Raw genomic sequence first — 20,020 nt, forward strand, 5'->3', positions numbered from 1 at the left:
GACAGCTCCCAAGGGCCTTCCAGAGGCAGAGGAGAGCGCTGGCATGGAAACACAGCCTTACCTTGCCGAATAGCCGACAGCAGATCGCTCCTGGCATCGCTCACCGCGGGCAAGGACGACTTGGGCTTGGATGTGGAGGTGTCGGAGGGCAGAGGGGGGGCCGGGGGGCCATCCAGGCCGCTGGGAGCCAGCGGGGGTGGGCCCGGGGGGGGCGGGGGCGGCGGCGGGGGCGGCGCAATCCCAGCGCCCGGCTGCGGCGGCAGCGGAGCTGGGAGAACGCTGGAGTAGTCGGCTGCTGGGGGAGGTGGGGGAGGTGGAGGGGCAGCAAACTCAGGGTGAGGGGGGAAAGAGGGGGGCGAGGGGGGCGGGGGGGTTCCCGGGGAGGGGAAGCCCATGGGGGGTGGTGGAGGGGGGGTGTTTTCCATCAGTGGTGGTGGAGGAGGAGGAGCTGGAGGGGGAGCAAAGCCCGGCCTGGCTGCGGAGGGAGAGCCGATGGGAGGAGCTGGTGGTGGGTGGCTCGGGCTAACCAGGCTGGATCGTTTGGGCCCTCCAGAACCAGAACCTCTTTGGTTGTCTACAGGATAGCTGTGGCAACAGAAGAGAGAGACAGGGAATCAGCCCTGAGGCCAGATCAGACTGTACAGTCTCTGTGTTAATGCAAATCATGTGTGTTTGCTGCAGTCCAGACAAAAAAAATCCAAGTTCCAGCTTAAACTGATGTTTCCATGAGACCTCACTCCTTGGTTTTAGTTCCCTCACACTGTTTCTTTTGGCCTACACCCCCAAAAAAAGGAAAGCTTCTAGGGATGGCAGGAATGCTGTCCTCCATCCCATCTCCCAGGCTGACAAGAACATGAGCCACCTCACCTCTGTCAGAGGCCAGGCGGGCACGTCTGAGCTCGGAGCAGCTCCTGGCTCCAGAGCTCCTGCCATCACCCCTCCTTGAGGTCAGGCCTGTGACACGCCAGGCAGGGATCAGGGAAGTCTGCTGGGATAAACTGCACGAGGAGGGCAGGGGTGCCAGGAAAGCATATGCTCTGAACACCTGCTGGGAAGGGATCTCCCCCCTGGATTCAGCAGCCATGGCTCAGAACTCACTGTGGGGAGTGAAGGGAGGACATGGGAACCCAACGTGCTCTTATGGAAAACACCAAGGCAAGAGGGACTGAATCTCTCATTGTGGAGGCTCTGTTCATCCCAGAGGACTCCACTGCCCATGTGACAGAGTGACATCCTGTGCAAGGGAAGCCCCAGACTGAGACCTCCTTCCATGGTAAGACAGAAAAATAAGGTACATTTGCCACAAAAGCATCACCATTTTTAACAGTGCTGATCCAAAACAGACTCCTGGAGATCAAATCTACCTCTCAGGGTTCCTTAAAAACAACCATCAAAACAAAACCAGAAGAGGGGAGATCTGTGGGGTTGGGCAGAGATCTAAGCAACTGCATAAGGCAGTGAGAGCTTCATCTGAGAGCTCATGTCTGCTCTGCCCGAGAGGCACAGGCTGCAGAGTGCAGTGCTGGGTCTCTCTGACACATCACAAGAGCCTTTGCTGCAGCATTGCTGCCTTTGGATAAGATGGAGAGAAGCCAAGCAGCCCTGTCTGACAGACTTTCTCTTGCTCCTCTTGACTCTGTTTTAATGTTTTTTAAAAAAAGAAAAAGTCCACTCTTGTTTCGCCCTTTGCGTCTCGAGCCACTGCTGGACCATAACTCTCATCTCTGGAGGTGGCTGGGAGTCACCATTTCATTCAATCCGAAGTAAATGACCTGAACTTGCACCCAAGTCTCTGGGAAGGAGGCAGCTGCTGTGCTCGAGTCCTTGAAACTTAAATACATCTCCATCTCCAGTGCCCATGTCGTGCATTTCTCACAGATCACAGCAAAAGAGGTTAAAGAAGCTGTTCTTTGCAAAGCTCTGTCATGGAATAGCCTGAGTAGGAAGGAACTCACAAGGATCATCGTGTTCAACCCCTGGGCCTGCACAGGACACCCCAAGAATTCCAAGATGTGTCTGAGAGCATTGTGCAAATGGAACATAAGGTATGGAACAACTGCACTGGAAAACCACGGCAATGGGGCCAAGCCATTCACTGGGACACTGCTGTGGAGCAAATCTGCTCTAGTTCTCCTCTTCTGCCTGGGATGGTGATGGTGGCTGGGATTCATGGAGAGCTGTGCTGCCTGTGCCTCTGTCCCTGCCTGCAGTTGCACCTCCCTTACAGACAGGAGCATTCTGGTTCCCATGCACCACCCATTAGGAAGTTCTGCTGAACTATCTCAGCCTGTCTCATGTCATCCTTTTACACCACCTACTACTCCCTGGTGACAGCAGGGATCCCGTAGGCTTACCTAAATTCCACCGGGGGTGGAGGCAGGCTGTCATCTGGGAACGAGGGAGGTGGTGGCACAAAGGAGTCAGTCTGTGGCGGTGGCGGGTAGCAGCTCCCGTCCATGCTCTCGCTGGAGCCGATGCTGCCGTTCTGATACACCATGTTGGAGGGGTACCTGCGAAAAGCAACACAAACACTCTGTTTCAAGAGCTCAAGGCAATGTCTAAAGCTCATTTTTAACCCAGAGAGCTGTCCAGAGAGGCTGGCTGCCCCTGGATCCCTGGAAGTGTCCAATGCCAGGTTGGATGGGGCTTGGAGCTACCTGGTCTAGTGGAAGGTGTCCGTGCCCATGGCAGGGGGTGGAACTGGATGGACTTTAAGGCCCTTTCCAACCCAAATCAATCCATGATTTTACATCATTAAAAAACCCCTTTACTTCTCAAAGACTCCTATATGGAGAATCACATACATAGGTATGTGTTTGCTCTACGTAATTCTTTGGTTAAAATTTGCTCAGGTGCTGCCCTGTTAATGGCTGCTGCACACCAAAACAGCAGGAGTATATAAACAACTTTAATAAACAAGCAAACACCTGAATAAATGCATTTTTCCTTAACATCTGATTTTGTAAAAGCACTTAAGGATGTTTTGACCAATTTGGACTTGAAGAACTTGCAGTTACACTGAGTTATCATCAGTGGCAAAAACTCAAAGATGCCAAAAAAATAAGCTCGAGAATAGAATATCAAAATGGAAATCACAATGCCATTAAAACAAGTATTCAAAGCTGGATTAGTACTGAAAAGAGACTCTCATACTTTCAGTGGACTCATTTCCCTGTGGGGAAGGGGAACCACCCTACTTTTGGGGGCTCTGGACCCCAAGTGAATCCAAATGCAAAAACACACTCACATGTGAAAAGAGAGGAGCAAGAAAATGGTGCTGTTGTGCTGCTCGATTCCCCTGCTAGAAACCAAACCTGTTCTCTTATTAAACTAAAAGCAAGTTTTATTTTTAGCTGGAGAGTGTGATTTAAAGAGAGATTTTTTTCTTATATGAAAGGAAGCTGCAAGGAAGAAGAGCATTGTGGGGAATTCGGTCTGCTTCCAGCCTTGCTGGTGTCAAAAGTTAAATGAATTCCCAAGCCAGAAGTGCTAAAGAGAGATCTGTAGCTTGAAATACTTGGATGGGGACAGCCCCCGCTTCAACTTTAGGGTGTGAAGAGCCATTTGTGAAATGTAACAAAGCCATCACACAATGGCACCGAGATGCCACCCTCGGCTGGCTGTGAGGGAAGGGCATCGCCGTGGGGCAGAGCCAAAGCTCCCAACACCTCTGTGCCCACAGGCAGCGAGAGCAGCCAGAGCCGCTCCTGCCACCTTCTTCCAGCTCCCTGATTTATTTGGCAAATTTTAAATCAGCAGGCAGATTTACTTGGGAGAATGTGATTAGTGGCAGTATCGATCTGTGGATCCGGGGGAGCTGCAGCGCAGGGTGAACTGCATCCCAATCACCCAGCCCCAGACCTGCTTACCCAGCAGGACCATGCTTGTCCTTCGACTCCACAAATTCCTGTCCCATTTTCAGCTTCTCCCACTCCTCCTTCCGGGTTTTGATTTTCCGTGGATTCACATTTCCTCGGTTTGGATTCTCCTTTTTCTCTTTCTAAGAGAGGAGGAATTAAACACAAGCTTTATTTTGCTTTAAATTCACTGGGAATAGAGAGGGACAGGACAGACCTGGAGCAGTTACAACAAGACTCATTGCCAAAGAGGATTTTTAGTTTACTTTCATGACTGCTGCACTCTCCAAAGATCTTCCATATAAAAAAGCTGGAGCACAGACAACATAAAAAATGGACAACATCAGGTTGCCCAGGGCAGCCCAGACACGATGCCATCATCACCCCCTGGCATGAGCAGCTCGAGGGCAGAGTAAAAGCTCAGTTTCCCAAATCAATTTAGGTTTTGGCCTCTGTGTCGAGATGCCCAAACTTCACCTTCACCCTGACGGTGTTCAGTGTACTGGGGTGCAATATGGACACTTGCCCAGAGAGAACTGGGCTCCCTCAGAATTCTAACACACCCTACATCTCTCTTTTATTATTTATCATTGAAGAATCACAATCTGTTTTCATGCTTAATACTCCAGTCGCTCAAAAGCTAAATAAAGTATGTTAAGACTACATCTCTTGTGCTATAATAGAATTTAACATCAGGGCCCAAAGACAGGGGCATTTGGAAAAACCAATTAGAAGTATCTTTGTTCTCTTTTTTTTATTAACAAGGATGTGGGTAAACCAGATAAAATTTGAGTGAATTGATCCCATAGGAGTCCAAGAGAGCAAACCTGAATTTTGGATAGTAAATTTGGAGGCCAAAATTTATTAACACTTCCCACTTCCTACTCCTCTCTTCCTCACCCTATGTTTCCGCTTTTCCTTCATGATATCCTTGGTGTCCTGAAGCATTTTCTCCTTCCAAAGGTCAAAGAAATATGAAGGATCTGTGTAGAATTTAAGCGCCTCTTTGCCATCATCCCTGGAACAGGGGGAGGAGAAAACCACACAGACAAGGATCAGGTCACACATTTCTTGGAAGGAAGCACAAGGCACTATCTCAGACGACAGCTCAGAAGAGCAGTGAGATGGTCACAAGTGCTGTTCTTGCCTCTGCCCCCATTTCAGAGCAGGAAGAGCCCCCCATCTCAGTCCCCCCAGCTCTCCCACATCCCACTCCGTCTGCCCTCACACAAACCCTCCATTACTCAGCACCTGAAGAGCTCAACTGCTCTGAGCAATCACCAGGAGAGCAGCAGGTCTCTGGTTCAACTCCCTTTTGTTTGTGCTGTATTTTGGTGTGGGAAAAGCTCCTCCTGCAGCTCGGGCACCCTAAATCAGAGCAGCAGCGTCCTTGAAGCTCCTGAGTGAGCGCACACAGACTCCCTCTCCTCCCACTTTGCAGTGCAGCCGCGTCTGGCAGGAGACAGCTGCCTCCAGCTATCTGTAATTACTTTTTACCTGCTCAGAAGATATTTATGGATGTGGGATAAGTCTCTGCATTCTGACCCCCTTTACTTCTACTACCTACAAGATGGAATCAGAGTGGGACTGCTCAGAGCTGGTTACACAGCCAGTGTAGTCCCACCAGGTGTCTCAGACCAGGCACTGGAGGCCACAGGAAGCATCACCATGCCTCTGCAGCCACTTGGGTGGGAGCCACCTCCAGGTGAATGCTCTGCACCTCACACTGCAGCTCTTTGGAAAGGAGCCATTGGGCTATGGAGAAGCACAAGAAAAATGCCTCATCTGCAGCATGGTTCTGCAAAGCCAGCCACGCCTGGCCCCAAGGCACTCAAAACGTGACAGCAGAAAACCAAAGAGATAATTTTCTAGCTATGTTCATTTCTATGACCTCAGAAGCAAAGTTTCACATAATCCAAAGGACAGAGATTTCCTGGTGGATTTGTTTAGGGACTCAATTTCCCAGTGGAAACAGCTACTTCAGTCCAGCACAGCACAGAGAAGGATCTCCCTGGCAGGTTGGGAGGAAGAGGTTCTTCTCTGCAAGGGAACAAGGAGGTATTGCAGATCTACCTGTAAGGTGAGAGGATGTTGAGAGGTGGAGGGGTATTGCAGGTCCTGTAGGTTTCAAGGACAGGCACAGGGAGAGAATCTCTGTCAAAGAGCTTCTGGTCCTGAGTGGTGGAGCTTTTGAAGGCCTTCCTGGTGTTAATGCCTTGCAAGGAGACTGCAAGGAAGAGGAAAGAACAAGTAAAGAACAGCTTGACCCAGGCCAATGACCCTGAAGCCCAAGCAGTGAACATCTGATTTCAGTTGGAGCTCTTGGCATGCTTTGCAGCTCTTAAGGTCAGGTTCCTTTTCCCACAGATCCCTTGGGAAACCCATCAAATCTCCAGCGTGCTGCCAAGATCTGCTGCTCCATCAGCACAGCTCTCCCTCAGTGGCCCACGGGCTTTGGGACCCCTGTGACCAAGCTCAAGCAGCTCATCCAGTGCCACCCAACTGCCAAGAGCGAGCTCCCACGTGGAGAGTCACTGAAGAGCAAAGCCAAAACAGCTGTCCAAGTGCTCTACTGGGAGGCAGGGAAACAGTCCCTCTCAGCTCCAGAGAACACATTCCAACACCCATGGCAGTGTCATGCTGGGTTCATGGTGCTGAACCAGCCACGCTGACTCAACGAGAACCTTTGCCATGCTCAGCCTCTGCTCCACCCCATTACCTTCCTCCTCTTTGGGATCCAGCTGAGTGACTTTGACTTGCAAGCGGTCAACTCTCTCGACGAGAATGCTCACCCGAGAGGCAAAGGTGTTGGCTTGAGTAAACAACTCTCCAAATATGTCTTCTGCAGATTTACCTGCAATATTAAAGTGTCCACATTACCCTTATGAACCACATCTGACCATACTCTGTCTCCCAGCTTGTTTTCATGAAGAAAGAAGGAAGAAAGGAAGAAAGAAAGAAAGAAAAAGAGAAAGAAAGAAAGAACCAACCACTCTTCTTTTTAAGTTTGTCAGGGCTGAGTTTAACATCCAGGAAGAAAGCACTTTGTTCCACCAAAACCTGAGATTTCCAAGGAATCTTCAAGCAATAAGGAAACAATTGAGACACACTTTAAAGTCTTTTAGAGTAACAAACTAAAGAGGGCTGACAACACTACACTGGTCTGAATGTGGATACATCTGAAGGTCCTTTAAGATTCTCTGCTGTTTTGTTTATTAGACAAGGAAATACAGTTAGATTTTTATTGCTCTGGAGAATCTCAAAGGCTCCCAGTCTCCAGCAGGCCTGCCTCCAGGGGAGCTGGCACACATTTACAAGCTCAAAGTACTCTGGAAGAAGAAAGCAGACCCAGTCCTGGATCCTGAACTGGAGCTGAAACAGCAGCTGACAGCACTGACCCTGCTGTTCCTTCAGGTGGCAGTGTCTGAAAAATTGATGCATTCACACTGATTCTAAATCAAAACCAAAGAATGTCCCCTCAATCAGGGACATTCTCTCTGGAACAGCTTGGACTACCCAGTGGGCTGCTATGACAAGCACCATCCGTGGTCTGGGCCATGAGTGCCTGGGGCTCAGATCAGGAGCTGCACCACTTACAGAAGTAACAAGAACATGGCCTCGTCCTCAGGAGTTTAAAACCTACAGTGCCACAAGAGATGGCCACAGGCAGGCAGAGGTGGGAGACCTGGAAGAAACCCAAGAACTTCCAGTGAGTCCTGCTCCTTTGTTCTGCTCCCAGACACAGCCCAAGACAGGGAGCTCCCACCAAGAGGACAGTGCGAGCAGAGCAGACTTGGCCCCGGCCGCAGACACGGGCCCGTGGTGCTCCACTGATGGGAAACATTTCCAGCCACGGCTGCTGAGTGCAAGGCTGCTCCCAATAAGCAGTCTGGGTTTGAAGTGCATCATCATATGGTCAACAGTTTGCTCTGGAATCTGTTACTCCTAAAGATCCTCTCCGACATTCAGGAAAGAAAAAACAGTTGGAAGTCTAATTTCAACAGCAGTTTTGGAAAACATGGCTGTCTACAGAGTCAGAGAGACAAAGCACCCTTGCACAAGGCAAGGCGAGGGCATCCCCCAAAGCCCAGCTGCACAAACACTCCCAGCTATCTAAGCTGACATATCAACTCCTTGTTCCTGCTCCCAGGAGATCTCCTTACACTGCCAAGCACGGGGAACAAGCCAGGTTAAAATTCAACCTTCTCCACCCCTTTTGGTGGCAATGCCAGGTCCAAGTGTTTGTAGAAAGCAAATGCTGAAGGTTAACTTCCACTGACCTCTTTCTTCCACCCTCCTAGACAATGCAGACTCCACATATGCTCAATTAACAAACCCAAACTCATGAGAAGGATTTTATGTTTGGAGCTCTAAGGGCCAGGTTGCCAGCTCTCGTTGCAGCCATGTTTCATGAAGCAATCTCCATTTTCAACATCAGCACAGACCAGCTCTCCTATTTGACTCAAAGAGAGTAAAAATTTATCTGTGGGAAAATGTGAAACCTTTCAGCAGCAGCTCAAAAATAGAAAAGTTGTAATTTCATTTCTACTTTCACAAGAAGTGAAAAACATTTCTGAATTTCACAAGGAACTGCAACAAGCACTAGGGGAAAATTAAGTCTTTGGTTTGCAAAGTATATTTCAAGTATAAAATAATATATAACAGCATATTCTATACTGGTTTTGACCCTGAAGAGAGAAGAGATGGTCTGTGTTCACTTGCCTGTCTAAGTGCACCTGGAGTTATCACCCAGCATCTCACACGTCGCCTGAGCTTCACAAACACTTTTAGATGGGGTGAGACAGAGATTAATTTTTTAGTTTAGTTACTTTGACTGCAAAAGTGCAGCTTACAATCAGAATTATCTTTGTCATGCACTGGCAGGAAGACAGACGGCATGATTTAATAGGTCCTTCCATCTTTAGCTTGTGGATTCTGTAAAATCACACAAAACCGCGCAGTCGACTTACACAAAGCGCTCCCAGCTGCGATAGTAACGAAGGGTAAACTCACTGGAATATGGAACTTTGACAAGATTTATGTTTGCATCTTTGTAAAGAGACTGTGGTGCACCAGGCATGGCTGATTATTCACTTGACAGGTCTGTCACAGCCTACTGAACCTGCTCTACGTTCCTGTAAAAGTCAAGGTACAAGGAGAGGGAGAATTTGTTTTTTGGAGAGAGGAAAGGGTGGGGGGCAGGAGTTTGGTCATCTGAGTGCAAGCGTAGTCTAAACATTGCTTTATCTAAAATACTGCTGACCCTGGGGAAGTGGATGGTGCTCAGCATTTCCCTCCTGCCTGCCCTGCTCTCCTCTCACACCAAGTGTCAGCAGGAGGCACCTCTCCTCAGTTTCCTCCCCAGGTACCTGTGACTGGTCCAGCAGCTCACACCTTCTTCCTGCATCCCCCCATTCCAGCTCCCAGGGTACCTTCCCAAAGAAGAAACCAGGCTGTGATTTGGCTCCCAGCTCCTCAGAAGCAGAGCAGCTTTGAATATCTGTGCAAAGAAGGTCTAAACCTGTGGGATCTGGCCAGGACTGTCACACTAACCCACAGTGTCTCTGAACGGGGATGAGCCTTCCCTGCAGCTGGGCTTTGCACGGCTTTACTGCCTCCTTCCTCACCATTTCACATGCACGAGATGGATTTCACTCACACTCCACAAACATCTTGGCTACCAGACCTAACAAATGAGCAACGAGGGCCAGTTGAACGCGAGCAGAGAGCCTGGTCTCGCCTGTGCAGTGACATTTCTCCAACCCAACAGAATGTGACACCGACTGGCAGCAAACACGGGCCCAGATTTCAGTGACAGCCATGGTTTGCACTGCTGGAAAGAGGCTGCACCCAAACTTTGCCTGCCACATGGCGGAAGACAAGGGCTTGCTTTGCAGAGCAAGAAGAAGGGCTTGCAAACACCCCAGAGAAGCTAAACAATAGATTAATTTGATTATCAAAGTCTCGCTTCAAGGACAAAGGTGGTTAATCAGAACCCAGAGCATTTCAACAGAGTATGGAGTCATCCCAGAGAGACCACAATTAACTCTTCATTTCTCCTATGGCATGTAGGCCTGTGTCTTCCCTCCAGCTTTTCCAAGGCTACGGGTCAGCCCACTGGAGAGCTGAGCCAGGCATGGCTCCAGCTCACGCTGCCATTTGAGTGAGCAGCCCCAAACCACCGACGCTCTGGAGGCACCACTTGGCTCACACAGGTCTTTGGGTCTCACAAGGCAATAAACAGCAGCAGGGGCAAACTGGAGCTTCTGCGTGGGGGCTTTAATTCTCTTTCATTAAAAATAAGACTACTGACATGGTGTAGATTCAACAGAGTCAAGCTCCATTTAGTAGCGCATGCAATTACAGGCACGTTCTCTGACACAAGATCCTGCCTGCTCTGAGAGCCTCCCATTTTACAAGCCTGAGTTGTGCTCCATCCTTCCATCTGCAGTTTCACTGCAGCCTCTCACATGCACACACACATACACACACCCCCCTCCCCATTTTCTCTTAGATAGGAAGGCAGTGGGACCAGGGATATGAAATTAGCATCAGATTTCTTTAGGAAAACATTTTAGCATTACCCAGGGAAGGCAGATGGGGGAGAAATAGGAACATGAGAGTAGAAAGGGAGCTAAATAAAGAGCAGTAGCGACTCCTGAGGGCAACGCGCAGGCTCGCCATGGTACTCACTCAGGCTGCCCAGCTGTCGAATGACATTTGCCAGGGTGATGTTGGTCACGCATTCCAGCTCGCTCGGAACGCTAGGCAACGTCTGACGGCACAGGTGCCTTGGCTCAATGTTCCTCGTTACTAACGGCATGGTGGACCTGCTTCAGGCACTGTTCTGAAAGATGAAAAACAACCCAAAAAAGAAACAGGAAAGGATTACTCAACCGCAAATTCCAGGCACACCAGAGCCATGGTGTTCGTTTTTCCTGCTCTCAAACGGCTTTACTTATAAGCCTTCTTCCCTCAGCTCCCCACCCTGAGAAAACTGGTTCATCAGAAATAAAGATCCTCCTGTTCTCGGACTTGCAGTGGCAGCAGAGCCCCACCAGCCAGGTAGAAAGGCAGAGATGGAGCACTGCACATCTTCGCCCACGCTGCCAGTGCTCTGCAGCGCTGCTCCCTTCCCTCGCAGCGGAGCCCGGCCAGGGCTGCTGCCTCCCGCGCTCGCACAGCGCCGGGCACGCCTCTCACGCGCTCCTCTTCAGAAACATTCCCAACTTGCAAGCAATAGTTGCTTAAACCGTGGAGATGAAGACAGGAGATGTTATTACACAAAAAAAGAAAGGACAGAACAGGCTTCTTCCAGCACGCCAAAGCACACGTGGTGCCTCCCTCCTGGAGCAGCACACGGGGCTCTCCTGGAACAACAGGAAGCGCTTGCAGCTGACCAGGAAACTTTCTGGTGACTGTTCCTTATCCTGCAGGCTGCGCCCCTCTTCCCTTGGGAAATCCCCCGGGGATGAGGTTTACACTGGACCATTGTTTTCATGCTAGAGGAGTTTAAGGTTGAGGGAGCTCTAATCAGGATGCAGGACTGGAGTGTGCTCAGAGGCAAGTCAGGACTGATTGTACAACAGGCAAGACTAACTTCCAGTTCTTTACAAAACTAGTAAAATAAAAAACCTGGAGAAAACCTAAGTGTCTGGAAGTTATGCTTAGGACAGAAAATGTTTTTATGTGCAGGTCAGTGTCTTGAACTAACAAAAATCTCCTTTGCTAACAGGCCCAAATGTTTAAGCCTCAAACAGCTCCCTCCCCAGTCATCCAGCTCCAGGAGGGAGAAGGAAACCTGTGTGACTAGCTCACTAGAAGGAGCATCATACATGCCTGAAATCTTTAGGACTAAGTGAAAGCAAATACATCCCAAGTTCTTGATTAATTTAGAAGGGGAAAGAATCACTTTTCTAGGTCAGCTGAGGAACAACCCAGGAGAAGCAGGCAGCTCCCATGTGATAGGCATGCGGATCTGCTCGGGCTGGGTGTAAAAATAAAACAGGAAGCTAACAGCTTGGGGAACATGGCTTCCTGTCACCACCAGCAAAAACCCAAGAACCATAAAAAATCAGCTGTTTGCTCTTGACTTTGAGCCACCCTTTGATAGTCTCTGTGGCAGCTGGCAGCTTATCTTTGAGGTCCAGGAGTCCTTCCTGGATGCTTTTCTATCAGGGTGTTAAGAGGAAGAAGTGGGCATTATCCCTCCTAATTACCTCAGAAGCCAGATTTTGAATTGCTAAATTTGACCCATTAAGGCAGAGGAGTTCAAGAGCCGCAGCACCGGGCGCTGGGATATCTCCCAGACAAGCAGATGTAGGTTGCTACCATTTTGCAACGCCTCTACACGAGGGATTTCACAGCATCTCAGAATGCCAGGATGGTTTGGGTTGGAAGGGACCTTAAAGCTCATCCTGTTCCAACCTCCTGCCACGAGACCAGGCTGCACAGAAAGGATCCCCAAAACCAAACGCCTTATGGAACAGGGGAGCCAGATCTGCATCCAAATAAATAAAAGCAAGACCCTCTGAGGACGAGTCTGTGTTGTTTTTCCCGGTGTCCACGGCAGCCATCAGTAACTGCTGGGATGTTTAAAGAACAGGGTGAACTAAGGAAGGGCTCTGACCTTCCCTTCCCAACACCCTGTGTTTTATCGATTCCAGCCCAAGCCCTACAATCTTTTGTCAGCTTCAGTGCTTCATGCCAGACAAACTTTCCCAGCTCCCCCCAGACTGCAGTCTGCACCAACAAGCAGCTCTCATAAACAAGGCAGCATTTGCAGGCTGCCTGCATCCAGCTTCTCCCCTGTGCTTCCCCAGGGCTTGGCCAGGGAGCACACACGGTGGGATCTGCAGAGCTGGACTGGACAGCCTGGCTGGAAACCTTCCAAGGTGGAGGACAGACAGAAGGAAAACAGCAACAGGAAAAATAAGCCTGGGAGTGGGGGATGAGATGTGAGCATTCTGTATAAAAGGAGACAAAAAAACCCCAAGAGGATGGGTAGCATGGTTGGATAAATGCAGGTAACACTGATCTCTGCAAAGATGGGGAAGACAGGGCAGAAAATGAGAGCACTGCCTCAAATACCAACAAAAAAAGGCTCTAAATACGCTGCCTGTATACAGACACCCCAAAAGTGTTTGCCTTTCAAAGCATGTTTTGAAAGTAAAAGCAAGGAGTAGTGGTGAGAACTGCTTTTCTTAGAAGAAAAACTAAGGTAGAGCACACGTACAGCACAGATTTGCACTGTGCAAGACAGCAGAGATAATGGCTAAGAGAAAGGCTCCCTTTATAGCCCAGCTCATCCTGCCAGCCACCCCCACCCTCCCAGCCACACTCCACTGCAGAAGGAGCTTTGCCCTCATGATCATGGCAGCAGTGCTTCCCAAGGCCCTGGGGAGAGCTCTGCTGCCCCAAGCCCAGCCAGGATCCAGCAAACTCAGGGATTAAATTAACCCTAGGGAGCATCAGAGATGATCAAGGCAGGAAGGGCAGGACAGGCTGTGGACAACCATCCTGCTCTCCCAGCAGCTTTTGGGTAAGAGGCATTTTAAAGCAAAAATTCCTCTCTTCCAAGCAGAAGGATGAGGAGCTTCAAGATTTTATGAAGGAAATCTGGGACCTGCAAAAAGAGCAGGTGATACCCCTACAAGAAGACCTTGCTTTTTCCTGGAGTGTTTAGAGGGTAGGATAGAGATAACAGCTAACGGGCGCCTGTAAAACCTTCATGCCTCATGAGTAGGTGGGACAAAGATTAATAGTGTGGATTGGAAAATAAGTGGTGTATTTCAAAAGCAGGAGTCAGGTAGGGCAGAAAACCAGGTGTGGAGAAGGGGCAAGGTATGAGAGCAAAGGGGGAATGGGGAAGAGGAAGCAAAACACTGGAGGCAGCACAAGGCATGAGCTGGGGGCAGGGAGGAGACACAGTAAATGAAAGAAGGACAGAGCTAAAAAAGCTTTCTGGGAGGCTCACGCTGTTACTCTTTAAGAGAGTCATTAAGGAGGCGAGTGACAGCGCAGTGCCAAGCACGGGCCATCCAGAACCGCTCCACTTTCCGTGCTCAGGGCATGACAGCACAGCAGAATTCCACCCTGGCTGGCCAGCCTGGTCATCAAGCATTAGTCACTGTCACACAATGACCACAGACCATATATTATAACTAAATCCTACCATTCAGATGCAACTTAAATGAATTGCAAGGCCGAAAATCCTTATCTTTGGGGCAAAGATAAGCGTTTCTATTTGCTTATGAATGCTGGAGATTAGATTTCTTTCGGGAGTATAGAGTTTTGGGGTGCAGACAATGTTTTTAAAGAAGTTGCAAGAATGACATGGGCACTGAGGAGCTGCCCTGATCCCAGTGTAACAGGAGAGGAGATCAAGGATGTTAGAAGTAAAAGAAAACTGCCTCTAGAAACAGAAAACTCTGCAACAGATTTCTAATGAATATGGAAAACAAAGAAAGGCATCAAATTGAAACACAGTGAGAGGAAAGAAGTTCAGTGATCTCTGCTGGCTGGAAGAGCCCTAAGGAAAATCCACAAACCCTGCTGCATCAATCCACGTTAAGAAGACTCATCCTCCCAACCACTGTACTTCACACCTTCTTAAAAACAAGGAAACAAATGATTTTCCTCTCCCACTTGAACTAGACCCTTCCTACCTGCTCCCAAACACTTCCTCTGAAGCCTCCAAGTCATGACTTGAATCACAGAAGGCTCCAAGAGCCCTGATGATGTTGTGAGGGCAGTGACTAAAAGCCAAACCATCTGAAAGGCCCAGCTTTGCCCCGCAGCTCCTTTCCCCTTGCTGCCCCACCTACAGCCAGGCATTGCCAGGATGCCTCATAATTTCCCCTCTCCCAAAATGCTTGTGCAGGCTCTGCCGAGCCCTGGCCTGCTCCAGCCCAGAAAAACGTTTGCTGAGCACGAAAAAGCCCTGGAAGCTGAATTCACTGCTCCTACATTCCTACTGATCTTCCAGCCTCAACTGGCACCTTGTTTTCAGGCTTCACAGGGTTTTTGCTCCCCATAATCCCTCCCAACAACTCCTGTCCTTTCTCACTGCACACACTGTGGTCCTGGATGCCTCATGCTTCTCCAAGAAAGCAGTATCCATGAGGAGAGCTTCTTCCCGTGGCTGATCTGACACCCTGCTCCTGCCACAATAAGCTCTCACCTTGAATGTCCTGCTCACCAGCTTTTAAGAGGATTCTGACTTTGGCAATTAGTTCTGTAAATACTCTTGGGCACTGGGGAACAAGCGTGGCCCAACACAGGCTCGAAAAGGGGGGAAAACGTGTGACTTGCAATTCTTGCCTTTCAGAATCCAGCACTTTAAGCAAAGCTGAGGTAAATCCAAGATAAGCGTGCTGCTCCAAGATTTCTTATCAGCAAGGCATCGACCGCTCTCCCTGTGAGCTCTGCTGCAGCAGATCACTCAGGAATCCCAGTTCTGGATTAGAATCAAGTACAATTGGTTTGTTTCAAACAAGAACTGCCAGTCCATAAACCCCTCGCACAAAGCTGTGTCTTATTGACTATTTTTAATAAATAGGGCTGGCACAGTAAAATTGAACAATTGCTAGGAACAATAAAGGAGACAGACTTTGATTACAACTATTGAGAAGCAATACAGAGATGTTTTAGCATTGAGTATTTGCTTTCCATGGCAGGTTCTGTCAACTGAAAACAGCAACTCGGAGCAAACACTCCTTAAAAAGTGTTTTGGAGCAGAGCAGAAAACAGCACTGCACAGCAAGAGAGGAACCAGACCTGTTTTTTGGGATTTTTTTGGTAGAGCAGGCAGATAGCACAGTCACTGTGGTGGTGCAGAGGAGAAGGCAGGCAGGACTCCAAGGCGAGCCCTGCGGATGCAAGGCACACAAAGAGCTGTAAATAACAGGTGAGGTGGAGGGAGAGATCTGGCAAGGTTCTCCTCACTGGGATTTGACCAGTTAGCATAGCGTTACTGGGAGTCACCTGGGTAATTCCCTGCTCAATGTGACACACAACCTCTTAGATCAGGGACCATCTGCAAATAAATCTGGACCCCAGCAGTGAGATCATCTGTCATAGTGTCTGGTGTAGCACAAAGCACCTAAGGAGGGCAAAGCGCTTTTTTTGGGGAAGGGAAGGGAATTTAGGCTTGATTTCCAAGTACGTCAGGGTGACCAACCACCCTGCCCTCGGCAGGGCTTACAAAATCCTCTGCCTGGACACAAACAGGAGAGCAAGCCTTCAGCTGAGCGCTTTGGAGAGCCGCCTCTAGGAGTGCCCGTCGGGGGACTGGGCACACCAGCAGGTCTGGGAATGAGGGGGAAAGGAAATAATCAGATCTGAAATTCCCACCAGTATGAAATAAGACTTAACTCAGTAGCTTGCCAACGCAGACCGACTGTTCTTTCTAATGTCTGTGACAACTCTGCTTCAAATTTCAAGCTTCTCTCAGCAGTAACTACTCCCCCATGTAGCTGTAATGGCCAGAAAGAGACCGGCTTTTATGTAACCCCAAAAGACTTGCAGAAAGGGAAGCAGCAGCCACACACACACACACAGGGAGAACTGAGGGGGAAAAAAAATCAGCAGAAGGCTCTGCTGAGTGCTCAGGGCTATATCCAAGCTCACAATGCAGCCACAGAGAAGTGGGATGCGGCAATCAGAAATGCTCCAGTTCCACGCTCCGAGAGAGACCCAGCAATCAGTGCTGCATCTGAGCAATAGGGAGCAAAATTATAGAGCAAACTGCCATGTGATGCCACAAACTACTCCATCCCGCCAGCTGTAACAAGTATTCATTCCCAAAAATGCATCACAGGCTCATCTGTCATTACCAGCCCAGCCTGCCAGCAGCTGAGCAGGAGTCAGCAGTGAAGGGCAGCTGCAGGGCTGCTTCCTTTCACAGTGGTCTATTCTCCCAAAAAACCACGGGGGAGAAGGACGGGTAAAGCCCCCCAGGCGCAGCGGAAAACATTGCCCACCATCTCTCAGCAGCCGGTGGGATGGGAAGCACACGCTGTGTTTTCACCCACCCTCACACAAAAGCTCTCCTGAAGCAGGATCTACTGAAAATCCAGGACCTTTGGGAGAACACACTTAGCTGATCACAAAAATCCACATCCTCGAGCCCTCAGTGTACTAATACCGCACTTCAATCACCAAGTGGAGAACTCTGCAGGCCCGAGCTGCCGGTGTTATGAAAGAGACCTTTGGCCAATAACGTGGGGCAGGAGCAGCACTGCCCTTTTCCACAGTGGGAACGTCAGCCCTGATCCCACAGCATAGCCAGGACTGTACAGCGTGCAGTCCTTGACACAACCAACATCCAGCCCGCTCCAATCCCAGAGTAAAAATAAACCTTTTTTTCCTCCCCTGCCTTCCCCCCCCCCCCCTCCAGTCTGCTGGCTCTGAAAAATGCAAAAGAGGCTCAGAAAGCCATTTTCTGCGGGTTTTTTTGTCTGGCTCATGCATTATCATCATCATTTACTGCCCTCAAGGGGATTGCACAGGTGTGACTGAAAATTTGGCTCTTCCTTTTAAACTTTTTGTTATCAGCTTTGCTGAAGATGATCTTGCTGGAATAAATACCAGGCTGCTCTCCTGGAGAGGGACTCGCTCAGAGCTGTTGTCAGAAATCTGTCTGGGGGTGGAAGGATGGGGGTGTCACTAATGGGGAACATACAGATCCTCCTGGCTTCTGCTGGAGTGCTAATAGAGCCAGCAGTTTGACCTAGACTTTTATTTTTTTAATTCCTAAGAAACAAACCATTGCACTAATTAATGTTTCCATTCATTTAGCTGAAAAACAAGTTAAACAAAGAGGGTCACCTGGTGTTCCTATCAATACCTGACTAGGATACAGGCAGAACAAATGCATTTAAATAAAACTCTAGAAGAGACGTGACAAGAGAAAGGCAGTTTAGCTCAATTAAGGAGAGCTGTCACAGGGATTTGATTCTCAGAATATAGAACTATTGATTAAACAGGAATTAAAGCTCCAGAACAGAAAGGTTTCAAGGTCTTTGCTGTGAGGGTATACATCAGCAGAGAGAGGCAGGACTCCTTCAGCGCCGCAAGAGCTCTGGCTTTGTTGCTTCCTAGGAAACAGGAGCAGCAAAGGGAGCAGAATGCTCTCTACTAAACCTGTGAATAATTTGGGCAAGGATGCAAGGTCAGTGACAACACAGAGCGGCATCACGAGCATCAATCAACAGGTAGCTTTGGTGTACTTGGGTACTGAAAGCACACAATAGGCTCTAAAACATTTCAGGAGTATGTAGGGAGAGGCCTGGGCAGGTTTCAGTCCTAGAATCGACAATCCTAGAATGGTATGGGTTGGAAAGGGCCTTTAAATTCATGTTGTTCCATCCCCTGCTATGGGCAGGGGGTACCTCCCACTGTCCCAGGCTGCTCCAAGCCCCAGTGTCCAACCTGGCCTTGGGCACTGCCAGGGATCCAGGGGCAGCCACAGCTTCTCTGGGCACCCTGTGACAGGGCCTGCCCACCCTGACAGGGAAGGATTCCTTCCCAATTTCCCACCTAACCCTGCCCTCTGGCAGTGGGAAGCCATTCTCCCTTGCCCAATGTCCCCCTTCAGCTCTCCTGGAGCCCCTTTAGGCACTGGAATGGGCTTTAAGGTCTCCCTGGGGCCTTCTCCAGGCTGGAGATCCCCACCTGTCCCAGCCTGTCCCCAGAGCAGAGGGGCTCCAGCCCTTGGAGCATCTCTGGACTCGCTCCAAGGGGTCCATGTCCTTCCTGTGCTGAGCACCCCAAAGCTGGAGGCAGCACTGGAGCTCACCAGGGTGCACCAGAGGGGCAGAATTTTCCAAGCCTCACCGTCAGTAACAGTGCTGAACTCACTTCAAAGGGTCTTGAAGAAGAGACACCATGTAGGAGGGAAGGCAAGCAGTGCCCCTGGCCAGAGCTGCCGTGGAGGTCCAGCAGGAGCCCCTGGCTGCAGGGATGCCTGCGCAGAGCCCCAGCCCCGCTGCCAGAACCACAGGGCTGCTGCCTGCCTCCTGCATCCCGGCCTGAGCTGTGCTAATGAGCACAGCTCTGCTCCCTGCCTTCCCACAGCCTCCCCAGGCACAGGGAAGGCTTGTGCCTGCCGCACTAACAAAGCCCAGCTCACAATACAGCCGCGCATTCTCATTCCTGGGCAGCGCTCGGTAATTAACATGGAAAGAGAGGGTGTGCTTTTTTCCCCCTAAATGACTTATTCGTTAAGTTCGAGCATATTTTAACCTTCCTTTTCAGCAGATAAACTCTGTCTCATTTGCAGCTAAGCTCAGCCTTCCCTTCTTTGCCACACACTAAACTATTTTGATTAATGAAAGAGTAGGAACAAACCAGTTCCAAGTGTTTTCTATAGAGCTCAACTGCTCTTTCAGTTTCAACTCACGCCTAGATAATTATATCACAGCTCTGAGTGCCCCCACCCTTCTGCTGCACTTGGGGAATACTGGAAAGATAAGTCTTTTCTTAATTATTAAATGTAAATAGCTCATTAAATATAATCCAATTACTTTAATTGTAAGAAAAAGGAAGTAATTACAATATGTACATGTATTCTTGCCTGAACAGTTTTAATATCTTAAATTAATCTTTGCAGCATTAATATTTTAAGTCAACCTTTGACATGAGGAGAGAGAAAAAAAAAAGGACATTGACTCCCTGATATTTTCCAGAAGTGTTGTATCTGCTGGGATTTTGGTCACAAAAAAACAAGAGAACAGCCTTGATCATCCAAGTCAAAATGGTTTATAAACAGCATCTTAATAAAGTCAAAATAATATACAGGCTTTCCATTGTGGAGGGAAAAAATAAATATATAAACACAATGCCATGTGAAGAGCCTGAATATGCTTTTGGGATCTCAGGAGCCCAGCAAGATGGGCACTACTGTGAACATGGGAGAACAGGCAGGATCCCATCACACCAGCACCAAAAGCCTTCACGTACCTGGGATTTTCCAGGCAGTTTTTCCCCACACCTAAGGTTTATCCTGTCCAAGGGTGGGGAGAGGAACCAGGGCTGGGGGAGAAAGCGCCTGCTCCACATCTGGGATTACCCTGCTCTTCCAGGGCAGTGTCCAGTGAGGTGACCCCACAGAAGAGCTGAATGCAGCGCTTGTGTGTGCACAGCCATCTGTGCAAGGCACA

The 20,020-nt window shown here is 49.3% G+C and overlaps 1 protein-coding gene across 3 annotated transcripts in view; it reads right to left on the reverse strand.

Annotated features, from left to right (window-relative positions):
- Positions 1 to 20,020, reverse strand: part of WASF2 (WASP family member 2) — a 31,984-nt gene that overhangs the window by 4,598 nt on the left and 7,366 nt on the right. Inside the window, exons 1-8 of one of the 3 annotated variants that reach the window (XM_059868619.1) lie at positions 10,845 to 11,104; positions 10,551 to 10,704; positions 6,577 to 6,711; positions 5,931 to 6,084; positions 4,758 to 4,875; positions 3,870 to 4,000; positions 2,355 to 2,510; positions 62 to 585 (exon numbers count right to left, since the gene is read on the reverse strand). In XM_059868619.1, coding sequence (XP_059724602.1) covers positions 62 to 585; positions 2,355 to 2,510; positions 3,870 to 4,000; positions 4,758 to 4,875; positions 5,931 to 6,084; positions 6,577 to 6,711; positions 10,551 to 10,680 — 1,348 coding nt within the window. In that variant the 5' untranslated portion in view covers positions 10,681 to 10,704; positions 10,845 to 11,104. Of the gene's footprint in view, positions 1 to 61; positions 586 to 2,354; positions 2,511 to 3,869; positions 4,001 to 4,757; positions 4,876 to 5,930; positions 6,085 to 6,576; positions 6,712 to 10,550; positions 10,705 to 10,844; positions 11,105 to 20,020 lie in introns of those variants that run through there. The other 2 variants (XM_059868621.1, XM_059868622.1) reach the window with 2 other exon arrangements.

This window comes from Haemorhous mexicanus, chromosome 27 (genome assembly GCF_027477595.1).
Source record: "Haemorhous mexicanus isolate bHaeMex1 chromosome 27, bHaeMex1.pri, whole genome shotgun sequence".
NCBI classification, from domain to species: Eukaryota; Metazoa; Chordata; class Aves; order Passeriformes; family Fringillidae; genus Haemorhous; species Haemorhous mexicanus.